The sequence below is a fragment of the Phascolarctos cinereus genome, unplaced genomic scaffold (genome assembly GCF_003287225.1).
Source record: "Phascolarctos cinereus isolate Bilbo 61053 unplaced genomic scaffold, phaCin_HiC Scaffold_4;HRSCAF=312, whole genome shotgun sequence".
Taxonomy (NCBI): Eukaryota; Metazoa; Chordata; class Mammalia; order Diprotodontia; family Phascolarctidae; genus Phascolarctos; species Phascolarctos cinereus.
This window is the reverse complement of record NW_027555847.1, coordinates 268,370,708-268,389,563: the sequence shown is the minus strand read 5'-3', so window position 1 is coordinate 268,389,563 and position 18,856 is coordinate 268,370,708. Positions and strand designations below refer to the sequence as shown.

At 43.2% G+C, this 18,856-nt stretch overlaps 1 protein-coding gene across 4 annotated transcripts in view; it reads left to right on the top strand.

Annotated features, from left to right (window-relative positions):
* Positions 1-1,387: 1,387 nt before the first annotated feature.
* The window catches only part of EPB41L4B (erythrocyte membrane protein band 4.1 like 4B), a 247,130-nt gene continuing 229,661 nt past the window's right edge, over positions 1,388-18,856 (top strand). For all 4 annotated transcript variants that reach the window (XM_078153049.1, XM_021004573.2, XM_021004571.2 and 1 more), the window contains exon 1: positions 1,388-1,680. In XM_078153049.1, the coding sequence (XP_078009175.1) occupies positions 1,390-1,680 (291 nt within the window). In that variant the 5' untranslated portion in view covers positions 1,388-1,389. The remainder of the gene's footprint in view (positions 1,681-18,856) is intronic.

Below are 18,856 nucleotides of genomic sequence, written 5' to 3'. Positions count from 1 at the left end.
CAAAATGTAAACAACTATGTATAATAAGATACATACAGGATAAATTGGAGATAATCCAATTGAGGGAAGGCACTAGAATTAAGGGAGATTGGGAAAGGCTTGTTTGCACATAGTTGTTTAAATGTTATCTCCCCCATTAGACTGTGAGGTCTTTAAGAGCAGGGATTGGTTTTTTTGGTTTTGTCTTTTTTCCAAATATCCTTAGGGTTTAGCACAGTTCCTGGCACATAGCAGGCTCTTAATAAACGCCTGTTGACTTGACTTGTCACACTGTTCCTCTTAAATACAATGAGCAGTCAGGTTAAGCAACAGTTTCGGGCCCAAGGCCAGGAAAGGTTGAGGGGCAGAGTAGAAAAGGAAAAAAGCCCCAGGGCACAGATATTCCTTCCAGCCAGGGGTTCGTTCCCTCATACGCCCACCTACGATGACTCCTTGGGAAGGCTCTCGGGGTGCCAGAGCCACGTCTAGGTACACCCAGATCTACGCGTACAAGCCTGAGCACAAGCACAGCAGTTGAAGGCACTCGCCTGCAGGGGGTGGCATGGATTTGGGGTGCAAACGCCTAGTCCAAACCCGAAGGAGTAAACACTGCAATATCAAGAGCGGCTGCCTCACGAAGGAGCTGCGATCAAGGTGGGGAGCTGAGGCCTCCCCACCCATCACCCCTCGAGGAAGCAAAACCTTCGAGGTGGCGTGGGGGGAGGTCACGTTTCCGCGATGGTTGGTTGGCTTGTGCCGAGGAAGCACTAGGCTCTCTACTTCGGGGGCGTGACTGCAGGGGAGGGGAGGGCTCGTGGATGGTGTGTGCGAGTGTGTGCTGGCGCTCGCCGGGAGCACGCAGGCGCCTTTCTCCAGTTGTGCACTCCCGTGGCGGTGGTGGTGTGGGAAAGAGGAGCAGCCGAGCCGTCCGCTCTCTCTCCTTTCCTCCCCACCCGGGGAAGGGAACCCGAAGAGACCCAGGGCGGCCGCCCAGCTCCGACCCTCATCCCTCCCCTTCCCCCCGCCCCTCCACGCGGGGAAGGCACGGGAGCCCAGCGGGAGCCAGGAATCCAGCCTCGCAGCATTGCAGTCCCAAGAACGACGGCTGCAGCTGCGGCCGCGGCGGCAGCATTGGCGGGACTTTTCCTCCGGGAGGCGGAGCAGCTGGGACTACCGGTTGCACTGAGAGACGGCCGGGAAACCCCCCTGTTCTTCAGCCCAGCCCGCACCCCTGAGCGCACACTCGCTCCCACTCCCGGAGCCAGCCCGGGCCGTGCAGCAGCCCCCGGGCCTGGGCTGGAGCGCTGACAGCTGCGGCGGCATCCTGGGAGCGGCGGCGGCCCCGGGCGTGCGGGCAGCGAGCGCGGGAGGGGGCCTGGGTGGCGGGCAGCCGTGCGGGGGCGCCCCAGGATGCTGAGCTTCCTGCGCAGGACCTTTGGCCGGCGGTCGATGCAGCGCTACGGGCGGGGAGCGGCTGGGCGCGGGGCCGGCGGGCTGGGAGACGAGCGGGACGGGGGTCCCCGGGGGGCCTCTTCGGCTCCCCTGCCCACCGCCCCCGGGGGCAGCGTGTTCCCCCCCGGCGGCGGGCCCGTGCTCACCGGCGGAGCCGCGGTCCACATCCCTGCGGCCGGAGCGGGCAAGGCGGCTCTCTATTGCCGGGTCTTCCTGCTTGATGGGACCGAAGTGAGCGTGGACCTGCCGGTGAGTGGCGATCGCCGACCCCCTCCCGGGCCCCTCTGCATGCATTTCCCCCCGCCTCCTGTTCCTGTTCTCCTGGGGAAGGGGGGCCTGGCCAACCTTAGTGGTTCGGAGGCCCTGGCCTGCCTCCGGAGGTGGGGCGGGGTCTCAGGTGTCTCCCAGACAGCCCCTCCCATTCTCCTGCTCGGACCTAGCCAACTTAGCAACACCCCCCTCCCCTCCCCACTAGGAGCCGAAAACCTTTGTTTTATTTTTCTTGCATTAGAAAAAAATTGCTTGTGGCTTTTGTAGGGGGTAGGTGGGATTTCCTCCCCCTTCCGTGGGTCCTTTAGGGTCCCTAGATCGCCCTCCTTTCCACCTCGGCTCTGCCCGGAAGCTCGTATGTGCATATGTGTGTTTGTGTGTGTGTGTTAGGGGCGGGAGGTGAGGGGTAGGAGCCCGGGAAATGGGGTGCGGGGGGGGGAAATAACACAAAACTTCAGAATAGATGAACTTTATTTGCTGGTTGCAAACGTCGCCCCTCCAGGCGTGTGTATCTGTGTGTGTTGGGGTGGGGGAGTCTAGTGCTGGCCCATACTGAATATAGGGAATGGGCGTGAGCGATTCTGGAGGTGCTATCTCTCTGGACTTTCTTCCCAGTGCAAGGTGCACGGGGCCCGCCCGGCCTGGCCGCCTCTGGCTCAGCGGGTGTCGGCGGCTTGGGCTGCCTCCGCAGCAGCCGCCGCCGCCGCCACCGCTGCCGCTGCCGCAGCCGCAACTCACAGGTGTTTGCTCCCCCTCTCCCTCCATCTCCTCCCTCTCCGCCCCTCCCCCGCCCCACAGAGATCCGGGCGGCACTGCAGCCCAGCCGGGTTGGGGGTTTGACTGGAGGCAGGGCTGATGGTGTTTGAGGAGTGGTGCTTCTGACCGGAGGGGCCGGGTCCAACCCCCCCCCTTAGTCCAACACCCCCCACCTCTCTTTGCGGGACGCTCTGGGAGCCTCTGGCTGGCTTTGCTCCAGACTCTGGGCCAAATGTCGCCTTTTGTAGCTTTTGGGGATAACTCGAGGACAAAGCGCTAATTTAGAACGACTGTTGCCAAATCTTCCCGAGTTTAATAAGGGGAGAAATAGAAGGTTTTATTTTTAAATAAAACCTTCAGGGGTGGCGTGATAGATGATTGATGATAGAACTGGGGAACCCCAGAGCCTCAAAACTGTTGATGGGGAAATTTTTATTAAAAAACAAAAAACAAACCCAACGCCTGATTTTGGATTTTATGTTTTTTGAGGCAGTTTTAATCCATATCAGGTTTATTTCTGAGGAACCTTGTTTGCTCCATGGGAAATCATTTTTACCATGAAAGTGTCCCTGTTTTGTAGTTATTGTTCCCTGAAAATATAAAGCCAAAATTGAAGCCTTTAAATGTTTAAAAATAACATTGAAGTGTTACTGCTCCCATAGAATGAGTATGTACTTCTTTTTAGCTGGGAAAAGAGAACTGAGCTTCTTTATTTGGAGGAGTGAATAGTGCCTTTCTTTTGAAAAGGTGCATAGGCTACAGATGGAATATGTTGCTTCAATTTAGATAGTAGGACTGTGTGGCGTTATTGTGCAATTCTGTCCTCAGCTCTGGGAAGGGAAAGCCAGGAACAGTTTTATCCAATACACAGAGGTAGTAATACTTTTTATAAAAAGGGAGGGGAAGAATATTGAGGCCCTCTGCATTGTTGCAGTTCTATGATGAAATAGCTTTAAATGTGGTCCATCTGTAGTATTGTGTATACTGTGTTCTGGCCCCATATTTTAGGAAGCATATTGGCAAACTGGAACACTTTCAGAGAAGGTATCCAGAATGATGGAGGAGACCTTGGCTTCCACCATAAATGATTAGTTCCGGTAGAGTGAAAGCTCTTTGACAGAGGGGCTTGTTTGTTTGTGGGTTTGTTTTTGTCTTTGTATCCTCAGCACAGTTTTCATAATAACAACAACAACAACAATAATAATAATAATAATAATAGCAGACATTTATGGAGCATTTATGGAGATGGTTGTATGTTGAACTGAATGGAACCTTTTAAAGAAAATACGACTGTTTAGCCTGGAATGGAGAAGACTGTCTTCAAGTATTTAGAAGGCTGTCATGTGAAAGTAGGATCAGACTTGGACTACTTGGCCCCAGGGAGTGAATTAGGAGCAAAGGGTGGGCATTATAGAAGAGCTGGATTTGGGATTGCTGTAAGGAAAAGCTTCCTAATGATTAGAGCTCTCCAAAAGTAAAAGAGGCTGCCTGAGGAGATCTCATACATTCTCTCACTGGAGATGATTAAGTGGTGGCTGGATTATCACGTTATAACTATCCTCAGGAGATCTGTGGAAGGTTAGGAAGGGGAGCTAGGCAGCTCAGTCGCTAGATGGTCTGGGCTTGGAATCAGGAAGACCTGAGTTCAAAGGTGGCCTCACACACTAGCTGTGTGACCTTGGGCAACTCACTTAACTCTGTTTACCTCAGTTTCCTCATCTGTAAAATGAGCTGGAGAAGGAAATGGCAAACCACTCCAGTATTTTTGCCAAGAAAACCCCAAATGAGTTCACAGAGTGAGACATGCCTGAAAAATATCAAGGATCTACAAAAATGGAAGAGGGACACTGTGCTCTGCTTTATAAATACTATCTCCTTTGATTTTCATCACAACTCATTTTGTATTTGAGTAAACTGAGGCAGACAGATGAAGTGACTCCCTCAGGGTCACACAGCTAATAAATGTCTAAATGGAAATTCGAACTCTCCACCTAGCTGCAACAGCCAGGTTGGGCGGAGTAAGTGGAATGCTGGACTCAAGAGTTAGGAAAACCTCAGGCATAGCTGTGTGACCCTGGACACTTAACCTCTCTAAAGTCTTGTTTCCTCATCTATAAAATGGGGATGATGAGACCTACCTCAGTAGGGTTGTTGTGAAGATCAAACAAGAGAAGGGCTTTGCAAACCTTAGAGTGCTATGTAAGTGACAGTTGTTATTATGTTGTAAGGGGGTTTGTCCAGGTACTGGTTGGACTACATGAATCCTGAGGCCCCTCCCAACTGAGGCTGAGATATGTAAAATGCTTATCTGACCAAATTTTTTAAACCGATGCACTAAATATACACATAAACAGACTTGCAAACATACTAGCACAGGCTTTACACAGATGATTGCATTATCTTGTGGCCCTGTTTTTTTGCATTCCAAATAATTCTTGAGTTTACAAAAGAATTCATTCCAGGATTGAATTTCTTTGAATGTTAAATATTTCAGTTAAAAATTCCATCTTAAGACTTAAGAATTAATCTTTTATGGTACAACAATTTGATTTACAAACAGCTTTTATGAACACCTATTGTGTAAAGGTATACCGGTGTTACAGCCTGTCTGTGTATGTATGTGGGCTGTCTCTCATATACATATAAAATAAATTTTTATTATTTATATATAATATTACATTACATATTTACCTATATCAATATATTATAGGATCGCAGTTTTAGAGCTGAAAGGATTATAGTTAATTTGATTTTCAGCGATAAGTTTCTTGCTGCACTTTCCAATCTTACTGTGCTAGCAAAACCCTGTAAAGCAAACAGTGTGGAATGCTGCTAGGGTGCCCCGCTGCCTCTGGTGGATGGCTGGGGGAGTGTGATATAGTGGAAAGAGTACTGGAATTTGATGTCAGAAGACCTGGGTTTGAGTCTCCAAATACCTAGCCATGTGACCATCGATAACCTTTCTGAATCAGTTTCTCCATCTCTAACATAGGCATAATAATACTTAACAGTGACTGCTGAAGAAAGGGCAGTATATAAATATGAGTTGTTTTTATTATTGTTAATGACATCCTTTGGGCCACTGTTCCCTTTGTTACATGAGCAGATGGGGGTGTGTGTGTGTGTGTGTGTGTGTGAATGTTGTTAAATCAGACCAGAGATCTTCAAAGAGAAGCTGTACAAACTACTAGCAGTTTCCTCTCAGTGTTTTGTTCAGCCCTGGAAGGGTTTTATCTACTGTCCCTCTTTAATAAATTTTTTGTCAAATGGTTTGGATAAAATGTCTGCTCAGGTGTTTTTGAATGCTGACCCCTCATAAAATTTAGGAGTGTTGGAGCCAGGTTAGTGAGGTGCTGTGGGAACTTCAGAAGTTTCAATGTGGCAAGGGGCACTTCTAGCGCAATAATTACACAGGGTTATTTGGAAAAGGAGGGCATTTTCCTATTTGGGGATACCCAGGTACCCCCCCCTTTTCCCTTCTGGAAGTCTCTCTTCTTCCTTGAGTGGTCATTTTTGAGGAGTGAAGCCTTAAGACACTGAGGGAGACAACAAATGTATTGCCTTCTAGCCTTCCTGGTCATCGTCCTGCTGAGCTGTGAATTAGTATCAGAACAACCCAGGATATAACAGGTAATTAAAAACGTGACTGGGTGGCCTAACTGTAATTGATGGCTTAGCTAGCCAGTAACAGTGTAAAGAAAGACTAGACTGGTAACCTTGGCAATGGAAACCAAGGCAGCACATTTCAAAGCCACTCTTGAGGAAGAATTGGTAAGACTTGGTGCTAGATGGCAGATAATAATTATGATAACAAATGCATATAAACTGTTATATTAGCAATTATTATCTCATTTGATGGAAAGAGAAAAGAGGGAAGACTCCCATGTTTTCATAGCTGAGTGACCAGGAGAATGCAGTGAAGCTGGGACAGTAAGAAGGAGGCTGGGAAGGGACCATTGTGGGGCAGGGGTAAGAGAACAGAATGAATAAGAGAATTTTCAGTCACGTTATATGTTTCATGTCAGGTCATTGCCCTGTCAAATGAAGGGGTCCCTTGGACAAGAGGAGGTGGGATTTTTAGAGAGAGATTGGGACTATATGGCTAAGCTTCTTTGAGGAGAAACTGCCCCTGCCCTCATGGAACCTTCAGAGGTAGGTCTGGAGAGAAAGGTGAGGATCAAAGATTAGGGTATTTCTCTGAAGGGAGAACCAGTGAACATCAAGGGAGTGAGGGGAGGTAGGGGAGCAGAACATCTAGGGCTGAGATTTAAAGGGACAATGGAAAGAAAAAGAGAGGAGTGGCGCTTTAGGAAAAAGAAACCCTAGATTTAGTGGACCTGGGGTTAAATGCTGGCAGTGCCATCTATTGACTCCTTGTGTGACTTTGGGCAATGCGTCTAACTCCTCTTGGCTTCAATTTTCTCTTCTGTAAAATAAGGTCTTTGGGGCAGCTAGGTGGCACAGTGGATAGAGTACTAGACCTGGAGTCAGGAAGACTCATCTTCCTGAGTGCAGCCCTGGGCAAGTCACTTCACTGTGTTTGCCTCAGTTTCCTCATCTGTAAAATGACCTAGAGGAGGAAATGGCAGACCACTCCAGTATCTTTGCCAAGAAAACCCCAAATGGGGTCATGAAGAGGCAGACACAACTGCAAAGGACTGAACAACAACAACAAAATGAGGTCTTTGGGCCGGGTGACTTTTCAGGTATTTTGGAGCTCTCCATCTGTGATTCTGAGATACTTAACAGTGCAAAAAGTAGAGTCCATTGAGGCTATGCAGAGAGGAAAGCAGTTGATGTTGTGGAGGAAGAGGATGAGTGTGGACTAAAGTGGAGAAGGGGGGAAGGACGGTGGAGAGGAGCAGCGGCATCTACAGCCCAGGAAGATTATTTTGGGAGAGAGAGGAGGGTTAGCCAGAACAGCAATCAGTGGCTTAGGAAGACTGTCCTCAATCAGATGCCATGGGAAGTAGAGCTGCAAGGTACCTTAAAAAATCACCTCCTCCAACTTTATCATTTTAAAGACCACATATAGGTTGTAAATAAAAGATGAGGAAACTGAGGCTCAGAACCTTGACCAAGGTCATATGACTGATCAGGGATTGCAATCTAGCTCTTCCCCCATTACAATGCATGCCCTTTTCCTCTGAACCATTCCACTGTCTTTCTGTATCTGAATGCACCTTTTTAAAAACACATTTAAGCAAAGGTTTCCAGGGGCTTTCAGATAGACTGACTCCTAGTCTGGTCTTCTTTTCTACTGCACCTGATTTGAGTGCCTGTCTTTGACTATGCAAATAAAATGATCATGCAAATTGCCCTGTGTTTTTTTTTCCTTTGCCTTTAGAGAGACTTTGACCTGTTATTGTGGTAGGAGGACATCTTTTCAATTGGCCAGAATGAAAGTCAGGGCCAGCTGAGGTCCAAAGATAGCTAAGTAGTAAGAAGATAGCCTCATGAAACCAAGATTATTCTTTGTAGAGTTTCCAGGAGATGAGACCATTGATCTTCCCTCTCAACTGGGCAAAAAGAAAAATTGTTCACTATATGATTCTGCCTATTGTCTCATATTTTCACTTCTGGAGAGTGGAGAAACCAACCCTACCTGCTTCCTGAACTACGGTGCTCCACCCTTCCCCTCCTTTACAGCCTGGCTCAAGATTATCTCTTCCAGGAAGCTTTCCATTAACATCGGCCTGTAACCACAATTCTTTATTTACTTGAGTTCAATTTAAAAAAAACGGGCTATGAGGAATGATAAGGGGGGAAAAACACAACTTAGAGAAATTGAGCCCCGACTGTGTGCCCTGCACTTTGCTAAATGCTTTGAGGGAATGTGAGAGAGGTGGGAGACAATGACCTTATTGTCTTTGGAGGCTTTACCTAAGTAAAATCCAAGAGGAGGGGGGGACATGGCCATATAAAATCAAGTCCTGAATCGCAGAATGCTTGAAATGCCTATCAATCTAGGAGATCTTTGGATATGAAAGATGAATTTATTGGCCCCAGTGTACTAAACAGTGATATAGAAATTGTGTCAAAGAAGGGACAAAGACCTGAATTTGGGATTCGGAGGCCTGGGTTTGAATCCTCACTGTTGCCTCTCATTCCCAGAATTGAGAGGGAAGATATTTTGTAACCTTAAAAGCCTGCCAATGCCGTACAAGTGAGTTGTGATGAGGAGGAGAACTAGACCTGGAATTTGATTAATGTGGGGACCTCCTGTATGAAGACCTCTACTAATGAAGGTTGTTACCTTCCCTGCAACTTACAGTATTAGAGAGTTGCCTATCAATCATTAAATATTATATAATTAATAAATTGGAGAAACCTCATTTCCCAGTAGTAGTTACTCATATCTCTTTCTATATTAAATCCTGTAATCTCTTAGGATTATTATTATTATATTAGGATAAATATTAAAGTTACTGAATAGACAATTTATTAACAATGAAATTAATAGTAAACGCCTACTGTGTGCTGTCTGGTGGCACTGGGGATGAAGCACTGGGGATACAAAAAGAAGCAAAAAACAGTCCCTGTCCTCTGGAGTATTGATAGGTTAAGTGATTTAGAATAACACAGCCATTATATGTTAAACCATTATATGTCAACCCAGGTCTTCCTGGCTCCAAGGCCTCTTTACTAAACTAACAGGCTGTCACGAAAATCTGATGATATGTAGAAAAAAAATTCAGGACACATCAGGGAAAGCCTGTTTTTATGTTTATTGTTACAGTGACCAATTATACTTAGTCCTACTACATTCTCATTCAAAAGTAGGTATTATGAGAGGCCTTGGTTTTTTTGAGGTTTGTAAAATGAGACTACAAAGCCTTGTCACATGTATTCTGAGGCTCAATAGAACAAAGGTGAATGGACCACTTGTTTACTGACATCAGAGAATTTTGATAAAATAATAGTCTCAATTATTTTTCTGAATCAATATAATAAAATAAAATAGATAATAATAACATAAAAACATTTTATCAGTGTCACCAGGCCCCAGAATGGAAAGATCAGCTTTAGAAAGCCATGTACAAATACTAGCTTCATATATGTGGCTCTCTTGATCAAAAGAGGTTCTATTTAGTTTTGCCCCAGACAATTCAGGTTAGCTGATTAGAGAACAGAATACTTGGGAAGAAGAGCTGCTGGGATGGTAAATATTTGTGTTGGTAGCACCTGGAGAGGGAAGTTTGAAAAACTAGAGGATAGCAAGTCCAAGTGTGCCAACACAATGACTTAAAAGTTTTGACATTGGGAATGAGAGAAGGGAAAGACCAAAGAAAGTATTTAGTTGGAGAGTTACTAGAGCTGGATCAAGGAGAGAGCAGTTCCATCTTCTTCATGTTGGTGGGTAGAGACCCTTTAGGGTACGTGACTCCTCTTCTTTCAGAGTAAAAACCATTATTTTCCAAAGGCAGTTTAAAGGTTTTTTTTCCCCTCTATGCTTTTGTTGAGTTGTTTTTTAGTCTTGTCTGACTCTTCCTGATGCCATTTGGGGTTTTCTTGGCAAAGATACTGGAGAGGTTTGCCATTTCCTTCTCCAGATAATTTTACAGATGAGGAAATTGAGACAAACAGTTAAGTGACTTGCCCAGGGTCACCCAGCTAGTAAGTGTCTGAGGCCAGACCTAAACTCAGGAATAGAAGTCTTCCTGACTCTAGGCCTCGTGCTCTTTCCACTTCACCACCTAGTTGCCCTCCCTCTGCACTAGGTAGAGTCGTTTTCATTTATGGATGAGAAATTACTCCTGTTTTAAAGCTTTGTTACCTTTGTGAGGCAGCTTGTAGAGTAAGTGTTGGATTTGAAGTCAGAAGACCTTGCCTTTATTCCTCGTATAGCTTTCTACCGCGCTATTTGATCTTATTAAGTAAGTCAAGTAACTTCTGAGTCTCAGTTTCTTCATCTATACAAAATGAATGTAATATTTATATGCGACTTTCCTCATAATGTTCTTTTAAAGTGGAACAGGTTTATATGAGTCATCAGCTTCATTTATAGGTTACCTCTCAGCCTGCTGCTTGGCCCATTCCTATATTTAATTGTATTCCAACCTCTAGGATAATTCAGATATATGTTTGTATATTTCTTCATTAATAATATTTACACATTTCTTTGTCATTTAAGCTCAACCAAGTTCATCAAATATTATATATTAAACTGGAGAAACCTCATTTCCCAGTAGTAGTTATTCATATCTCTCTATTAAATCCTGTAATCAGAATTAAATATTAAAGTTACCAAATAGATAACAATGAAATTAATAGTAAAGCAGAATCCTAGAAAATTGTTTGCATTATTTTAGCTGAGAAAAGAACCCACAACCAGTGGCACCTCAGACCTTCATTGTAATGGCAGATGATTTTTCCTTCACTTTTAAAGGCGCTATCCAAAATCATTTTGTTCACTATGTATTGATAACAAGTCTTTGAAGGAATCTTCTTTAACTTTTTTGCAAAAGAAAGGTTACAAAAGATTCTAACCGAGGTCATCAGGTTCCTAATCTAGTGCTCTTGGTACTAAATTCAGAGAAGCTCACCACCAGAGTCTTGTTCTTATAACTGTAATTTATGGTTATATCATCGTACTTAATACTTCAGATGAAATAATGACATGACATGAAGGCAGGGGTCAATATTTGGTGGTATGGAAGTAGGAGTAAAGAAGTCAGAGTAACCTATGTGTGAATAGTAATAGGATAATGGAATAAAAAGTGAAAGTATATTTTTGGAGTTATTAACCCTTGGGTTAAGACTTTCAAGGGAGGAAAGGCTGGACTTGGAATACTAAGTGACTTGTCAAAGTAGGGGCTTAGTACTCCTTCAGTAATGTTCCAGACACACCAGGGAAGAATTAAAGAGGAGACCAAGTTCTTGATCCTTGCTGCCACTTTTTTTTTTGGCCAATCAGCTTCTGTGATCCTCTGTTTCCTCATCTGAAGAATGAAAGGATTGTAGATAGTCTTTGAGGTGCCTCATGAGCCTATATTATTTATCTAATATTGGTTTTCCCTTCTGGTCTCTGAGTCATAGGATTTAGAACTGGAAGAGACAGAGGCCATCTACTCCAACCCTTTCATTTTATATATGAGTAGTCTAAAAGAAGGCATGACTAGGATTTGAACCCACATCCTCAGACTCCAAAAGTGGAAGCTTTCTACTTTATAGCTTTACTTAATTTTTTTTTCTCCTTCTACACTTTGACTTATTTTAACATTCCAAACATTTACAGATTTACAGCTACTCTTTTAAGAGAATCTTTTGTAAGAAAGTAGAACAGTTAAATGAAACTTTATTAGTGAACTCATCTGGAAGTGTATGCCACATTTCATATCTGTAACACCTCCCTCTCTCCCACCTCTATTAAAAAAATTGCTGAAATCCATCTTATTTCCTTCCTAACCCTTCGCTCACCTAATTGGAAAAAGAAAAAAAAATCTGGGAACAAATATGCATAGTTGAGCAAAACAAATCCCCTTGGTGGTTGTATGTAAAAGTATATACATCTCATTCTGTACCTTAAAATCTGTACCATCTCTCTGTGATTGATAGCATGTTTCATCATCATTCCTCTAGAATCGTGAATGGTTATTATATAGATCATAATTCTTATAGATTTCAAAGTTGTTTTTATAGTGTTGTTATTGTATAAATTGTTCTTCTGGTTCTGCTCTTCATTACTTACCAATTTATAAAAACCTAAGCTATGTACAGCCATATGGAAAAAATGCCTCAAACCACTACTAAAGGAAAATAAATGTTTTTGGAAAATCCTAAATATTATCTTTAAGAGAACATATATATACTCTGCCTAGGAAGAGGATTTCATATCATGTCATTCCCACTTCATGCACAATTACACTAAAAATTGGGGAATCCTAATCAGATTCTTTTCTAAGATGGGCGTCATGAAGGAGGAAGCACTTTTCCTTCCAAACACTTTCCCTGGGACTTAGCCTTCTATGAGGAGCTGATTGCCACTTGGGATATTGGTCAGGGGTCAGAGACCTGCATCCTAGGTCACTTACAAAGCTAAGCAATTATCCAAGAATTAACACGTTGGGGGGAGGGGGAGGTCAGAGTTGGAATCAGGAAGACCTAGAATGGGACTTAGACTAGGAAAGTTAAATGACTTTCTACAAGATCACACAGATGACAGTACAGGCAGCATGTATGTATAAGGGGAAGAGCAGTGAAAGCTGGAATCAAGGGATCTGAGTTCATAGACCAGCTTTGCTTCATTAACTATGTGATCTTGGGCAAGTCTGTTCATCTCCTTGGGGCCCCATTTCATAGGTATATGAAATGAACTGGTAACATCAGATGATTTATAATCCCTTTTAGTTTTAAATCTTCAGAACCTATAATAGCAGAGTCAAGATTCAAACACAGGCCTTCTGTCTCCCAGCCCCAGTGCCTTTTCCAATACACCGTGTTTTGCCATGGCAGAGTAGAGACCAGAGCACAGCCTAGGTTTCTTGGTTCCTAGAATAATAGTCTTACTACTATGCCATAAAACCTTGCTCTGAGTCCTTCCATAAATTGTATAATGAAACAGGTCACCTAAGTGGCTGTTCCTATTTACTTTACATGCGTCTTAGAATAACTTTAAGGTTACTTCAACAAGACTTTGTATTCATTACTTTTCCCTGTCAAAGAGTTAAGGGAACGTCTACCTCAAGCATGTGAAGACTTCCCCTATGCAATGGGTGGACGAGAACAGTTTGTTCCAGTGGCCATGAAGGTCATCTGCTGCATCCCACGCCATTGCCAGTCATCCTGACTTGTCCTGCCACTGGACTTCAGTCACTCCGGAAGAGTGAGTGAGGCTGATGACTTTGTGTGACTCTGACTCAAATCCAATTTACGAGCAAGTCAAGGTATCACCCTCAGTGGCATTGGCCCTCTTCTAAAGTGAAGGGCCACCACCAACAATTTCCCCAAGCTTGTTGGCCTTACTCAAAATATAAGGGGCAATTTGTAGTTACAGGAAAAAAAAGAAAGAACTGGGAGTGAGGGGGGTGGGTATAATCTTAGTTTTGCTAACAACTTATTGTGTAACATTGGGAAAGTCACCTCTCTGGGCCTCAGATTCCTTCTCCATGAAAAGAAAGGGTTGAACTAGAGGATTCTAAGGTCCCTCCTAGCTCTAACACTGTAGGATTCTGTGATTCTAATCCATTGTTAGTTATGTTCTATTTATAAAACTTTTCTAAAAAGATTTCGTGATTATATGTATTCTAATGCCATATAATTAGAAGTTATAATTAATATTCTAGATCTTTGAGCAGTCATCTGTAGCTTTTTAATAACTATACGGTTTAAAAAACAAAGTGTTTTGGGGAAGAAGCTAAAACAACCACCTAAATAGACAATTTAAACTAAAAGTAGAAATTCTTTTGGGTAGCAGTTTTTCATTTTTGTCTGTCCCCAATACTTGCTCCTGTTCCTGGAGTTGCTTAACAATAATTATTTCTTACAGTGCTTCCATAATGATGTCTTTTCCTTTCTGAACCAGTGCCACACCAGGAAGATTTCCATTTTCCTTTCCTAGCCAACTAGAACAGCCAACATGTCCAAAACTGAACTCATTAGCTTTCCTCCAAATCCTCTCCTCTTCCTAATTACTATTGAGGGTACCACCATCCTCCTAGGCTCTCATCCCAAGTGTCATCCTTGACTCCTTACTCTCCCCTTCCCGCCATATCCACTCAGTCGCCAGGTTCTTCCTAACATCTCTCTAATACTCCTTCTTTTCTGTGATACTGCCACCACTCTGGTTCAGGCTCTTATCACCCTGTGTCTGTCCTATTACATCTGTTCATCCTCCACTCAGCTCTCAAATTGATCTTCCTAAAGCACAAGTGCCCGCCAGTCCCCATTTGGTCAACTTCACTGGTACCTGCTTAGCTCTGGGATCACATATAACAAGTCCTGTTTGACTTTTAACACCTTTGATACTCTGCCCCTTTCCTGTTTTTTCAGACTTCTTATACCTTACTCCTTACAATACTCCCTCCCCAATTTTAGCCCCTCTCCCCAACTGTAATCTCTCTTTACCTTTGGGTTCTGGCTTCCCTAGCTTCTTCCGTTAAGTCTCAACTAAAGCCCCACTTTCCATAAAAAGTCATTCCCAGTCCTTAAATCTTAGTGCTTTCCCTCTGCTGTTATCTTCAGTTTATCCTGTCTGTATCTTGTTTGCAGACATTTGTTTGCATGTTGTCTCTCCCATTAGACTGTGCGCCCCTTCAGAGAAGGGACTGTTTTTTGCCCTTTTTTGTATTCCCAGGAATTAACACAGTGCCTGGCACAGAGTAGGCCTTTAATAAATGCTTGTTGACTTGACATCCACCAGTCCCACAGGTGGCTGATTATTCTAGTAGGAGATGGGGGTGGCAGCAATCAGCATGTGGGTGTTTGTTAATTACCAGGACTAGCTGGACATCCATCTTTCAACCCTTCTTTAAAAGAACTTGGATTCATTCATTCCCAAATTCATTCCTCAAACATTCATTTCCTACTACATGTAATGCATTGTACCAGGGATTGGGAGGGATAGAAAAAGAAATCAGACTCAGCCTCTACTTTTCTGGAATTACAGTGTAGTAGGGGTATTAGGATAATTACTACATGGATGAATAGAGTGCAAATTAGAATATTTTTGTTGCTGTTCAGTTGTTTTCAGTCATGTCCAACTATTTGTGACCCTATTTGGAGTTTTCTTGGCAAAGATACTGGAATAATTTGCCATTTCCTTCTCATTTTGCAGATGAGGAAACTGAGGCAAACAGGGTGAGGTGACTTGCCCAGGGTCACACAGCTAGGAAGTGTCTGAGGCCAGATTTGAACTTGGGAAGATGAGTCTTCCTGATTCCAGGCCTGGAATTCTATCCATTGCCCTACCTAGTTGCCTCTAAATTAGAATATTGTTAAGTGCGTAAGAGTAATGCAAAGCAACATGCCAGTAAAAGGAGGGAGAGATGCTGCTACTCAGACCCTTTCCCAGCCAGTAAACACTGAAAAGTACCATTTTCCCCCACTTGCAAAAGGACCTCACAAGTTTGGTGGCATTTGTCAGAGGCTCCCGCCCAGCAGTGAAAACAGTAGGTATTGTGCTACAAGGTTTGAGCTCTTTGTCATGGTCCCAGAAATAAAGGAGTGGCTCCAGACATGGTATACATGTGAAGAAAGTTGAGTCTCACAGGGATAATGACCTCCTTCTCTTCAAATCTGGTTCAGTTCAGGCCAACAGGCATAAAGCAGGCATTTGATTTGTGCGAGGCACATTATCAGATACAAAGACAAAATGAGTAATGAACCCTGCCCTTAAGGAGCCTACATTGGACAAGATAAAATATGTAAACAGGTAAGTCTATATGTGACAATTTTTCAGGAAGGAGATAGCACTGACAATTTAAAGGGATCAGGAAAGGCTTCCTGGAACTGATTTGTTGAGTCATTTCAGTTGGGTCTGATTCTTTGTGACTCCATTTAGGATTTTCTTTGCAAAGATAGTAGAGTGGTTTGCCATTTCTTCTCCAGCTCATTTTCCAGAGGAGAAAATTGAGGTAAACAGGGTTAAATGACTTGGTCCGGGTCACATAGTAAATAGCTGAGACTGGATTTGAAGTCATGAAGACAAGTCTTCCTGATTTCAAGCCCAGTGCTCTATGCACTGCACCACGTAACAATCCTCTAATGAAGTTAGAGTTTCTAATAGCTTAGCAGAAGGGAGCAGAGAGTGCATACTTAAGTGATAGTCTTATGCCTAAAAGTCCCAACTATGATTTCCCCTTGTTCTGGATTTAAAAATCTTAAATTTTTTTTAACCTATTCTTGTATATATTTGTGTCAGATTTAAATCAGGGTTGGCATAATTAGATCTTTGCACTTTTTTGGAAAGTGCATCAATCTACCAATCAACAAGTATTTGTTAAACACTCAGTGTTTGCCAAGCACTGTGCTTAGCAACTGGGGATACAAAGAAAGGCAAAAATAATTTCTCCCCAAACAGAGGCTTACATTCTAGTATGGGAGACAACATATAAATAACATAAGTAGCTAGTTAAGTACAAGATACAGAGTAGATTAAAGATATCCTAAGAGGGGACATCACTGGTGGTTAAGTCCACCAGAATGGTCTCCTGCAGAAGCTGGCATTTGAACTGAGTCTTGAAGGAAGCCAGTGATTCAGAGTCATGGAATTGAAGAAGGAAAGCATTCCAGGTGTGGAGGACAGCCAGTGTAAAGATGGGAGATGGAATGTCACATGTGAGGAACTGAAAGTAGGCCAATATGGTTGGCTCAGAGACCTAGGAGAACCAGCACCCACTTTGGTTAAATGGATCTTGCTTCCCTTCTCCCTCTGTAGAATAGAGGATTCTTCTGGGGCTGTTCCAGATCTTTCTTCCTCTTCAATCCATAACTTTCTCCATACTCCCTCCTGGAATATGACCATGCCTTTAATTTTACCAAGAGGATTGGATCCATCTAACATAAATACCTCATTATCTATGTTCTCATTTTTAACCTTCTCTGCAAATGACGTTTTCCAATTATGTCCTAGATCCTAACACATTCCAGTTACTTACTAATGGACCTTGTCCCAACTCTTCTTCCAAGGGCATCTTGCTGCATTTGTCTTTGGCCACTTTGGTACTGGTCTTAGCAGAGATGATAGTATACACCCAGTAGAGATCTGCTCTGGCCAAAATTCTAAGCTTAGTTTCCTGGGTATTTAGGGGAGGCAGTCCTACTCAGAAGTAGACAAAAGTTGGCCTGCTTATAAGAGGAGACAGTCTAAAGTGGGGAAACTCTTGAACTTGGCAAACTTGAACAAAAATAACAATGACACGCAGCAGGAGAAAGGTACATTTGGATTGGTACAAACTATTTGGTGTGTTGTGGCTCCACTGTATGAATCTCCATTCACATTTTGCTCTTTATGCTAACAGCCCCTTAACTATTCCCCAGAGTGGGTGAGGGCTGAGCCTGACCAGCTTGTACCAACAAAATCCAATGGTATTTTCTCAGCCCTTATTTTCTTTGACTTCTCTGTGGCATTTAGCCCGGTTGACTCTGCCCTTGGCTTCTACGACACTGAACTTTCACGATTTTCTTCCTCTTATTCTGACCAGCCCCTTTGCTGGTTCTACTTCCTGACAGAATTGTCAGTGTAATTCTTGGTAAGGTGCAATTCTTGGCTCTCAGCTCTCCAATTTGTTGTATCTGCCTCCTTAATGCACTAGACCTACTGTCTTGTGGATTCAGCTGTGTGGTGCAGTAGGAATTGAATTTGGAGTTAGAAGAACTGAGTTCAAGTCCTAGGCAAGTTGCTTCCTTCACTGGTGGTCCTGAATTTCCTCTTTGGTAAAATGAGAGAATTGGGCTGAATAACCACTAAAGAGTCCTTCCTTAATCTCTTGAATTCCATTCCCTTATCTGTAAAATGAGGATTAATAATATCTGCAAGTACCTCCCTCAAGATGTGAGGATCAAATAAAATCATATTTGTAAAGCACTTTGTAAGACTTAAAGTGATATGTAAATATCAATTAACTTGTTATAAATTATTTATTTGGCTTTTAAGGAAGGCCAGTGTAATAGAAGCTGACATTTATGAAAGGTAGTTTGGAGGTATTTCACATTTTTAAATAAAATCAGGATTGTTTCTTTCAATTAGGAATATTGTGTTCCAGCAAGAAAGGGTAAGGAATTTGCCCAGTGCTGAAAAGGGAGTGTGCCGCATGTATCCATTATTTTGTTATGATACTGTCAGGTGTCCTAGGCCATGGAGAGAGTCCAGGACCAGAGTCTCTACTTGGGGAAAGACCTGTTCAAATCTGACTCAAGAGTCAGATTCTCCCTTATTGGAGGTCTTCAAGGTGAGAACGGATGACCGCTCGGAACTGCTGTAGAGTTTCTTATTTAAGGTATAGACTGGAATAGAAGACTGCTAATGGTCCTTCCAGTTTGGACATTCTGTGATTCAATTGTTTTGGGCTAGTTAGAGAACACTTGAAGACATTCCTGGTCCATTCAGATTGTTTTTCCTGTGGGACTCATTCTTGGCACCTAGCCACAAATGAGAGGTAAGAAGGTTTTTGTAGTGATATTTTGTCAAGTTCAGCTTCACATTTCAACACAACAAAGTTGAAATTGTAGTTCAGTGGCTTCTGGTGTTTGGATTTAATGGAAAAATCATAGGACTAGGAGGCAAAGAGACTTGGGATTTTGTCCTGGTTCTGTCATTTGTTTTTAAAGAATGTAAATACATTTTTGTTGGTATCTTTTTTTTTTTAAATATCACCTACATTTCCCACTGTTAGCCCCACCGCCCTTCTTCCAGAAAGCTAACCCTTATAATAAAGAAGAAAAAAAAGTTCAGCAAAAG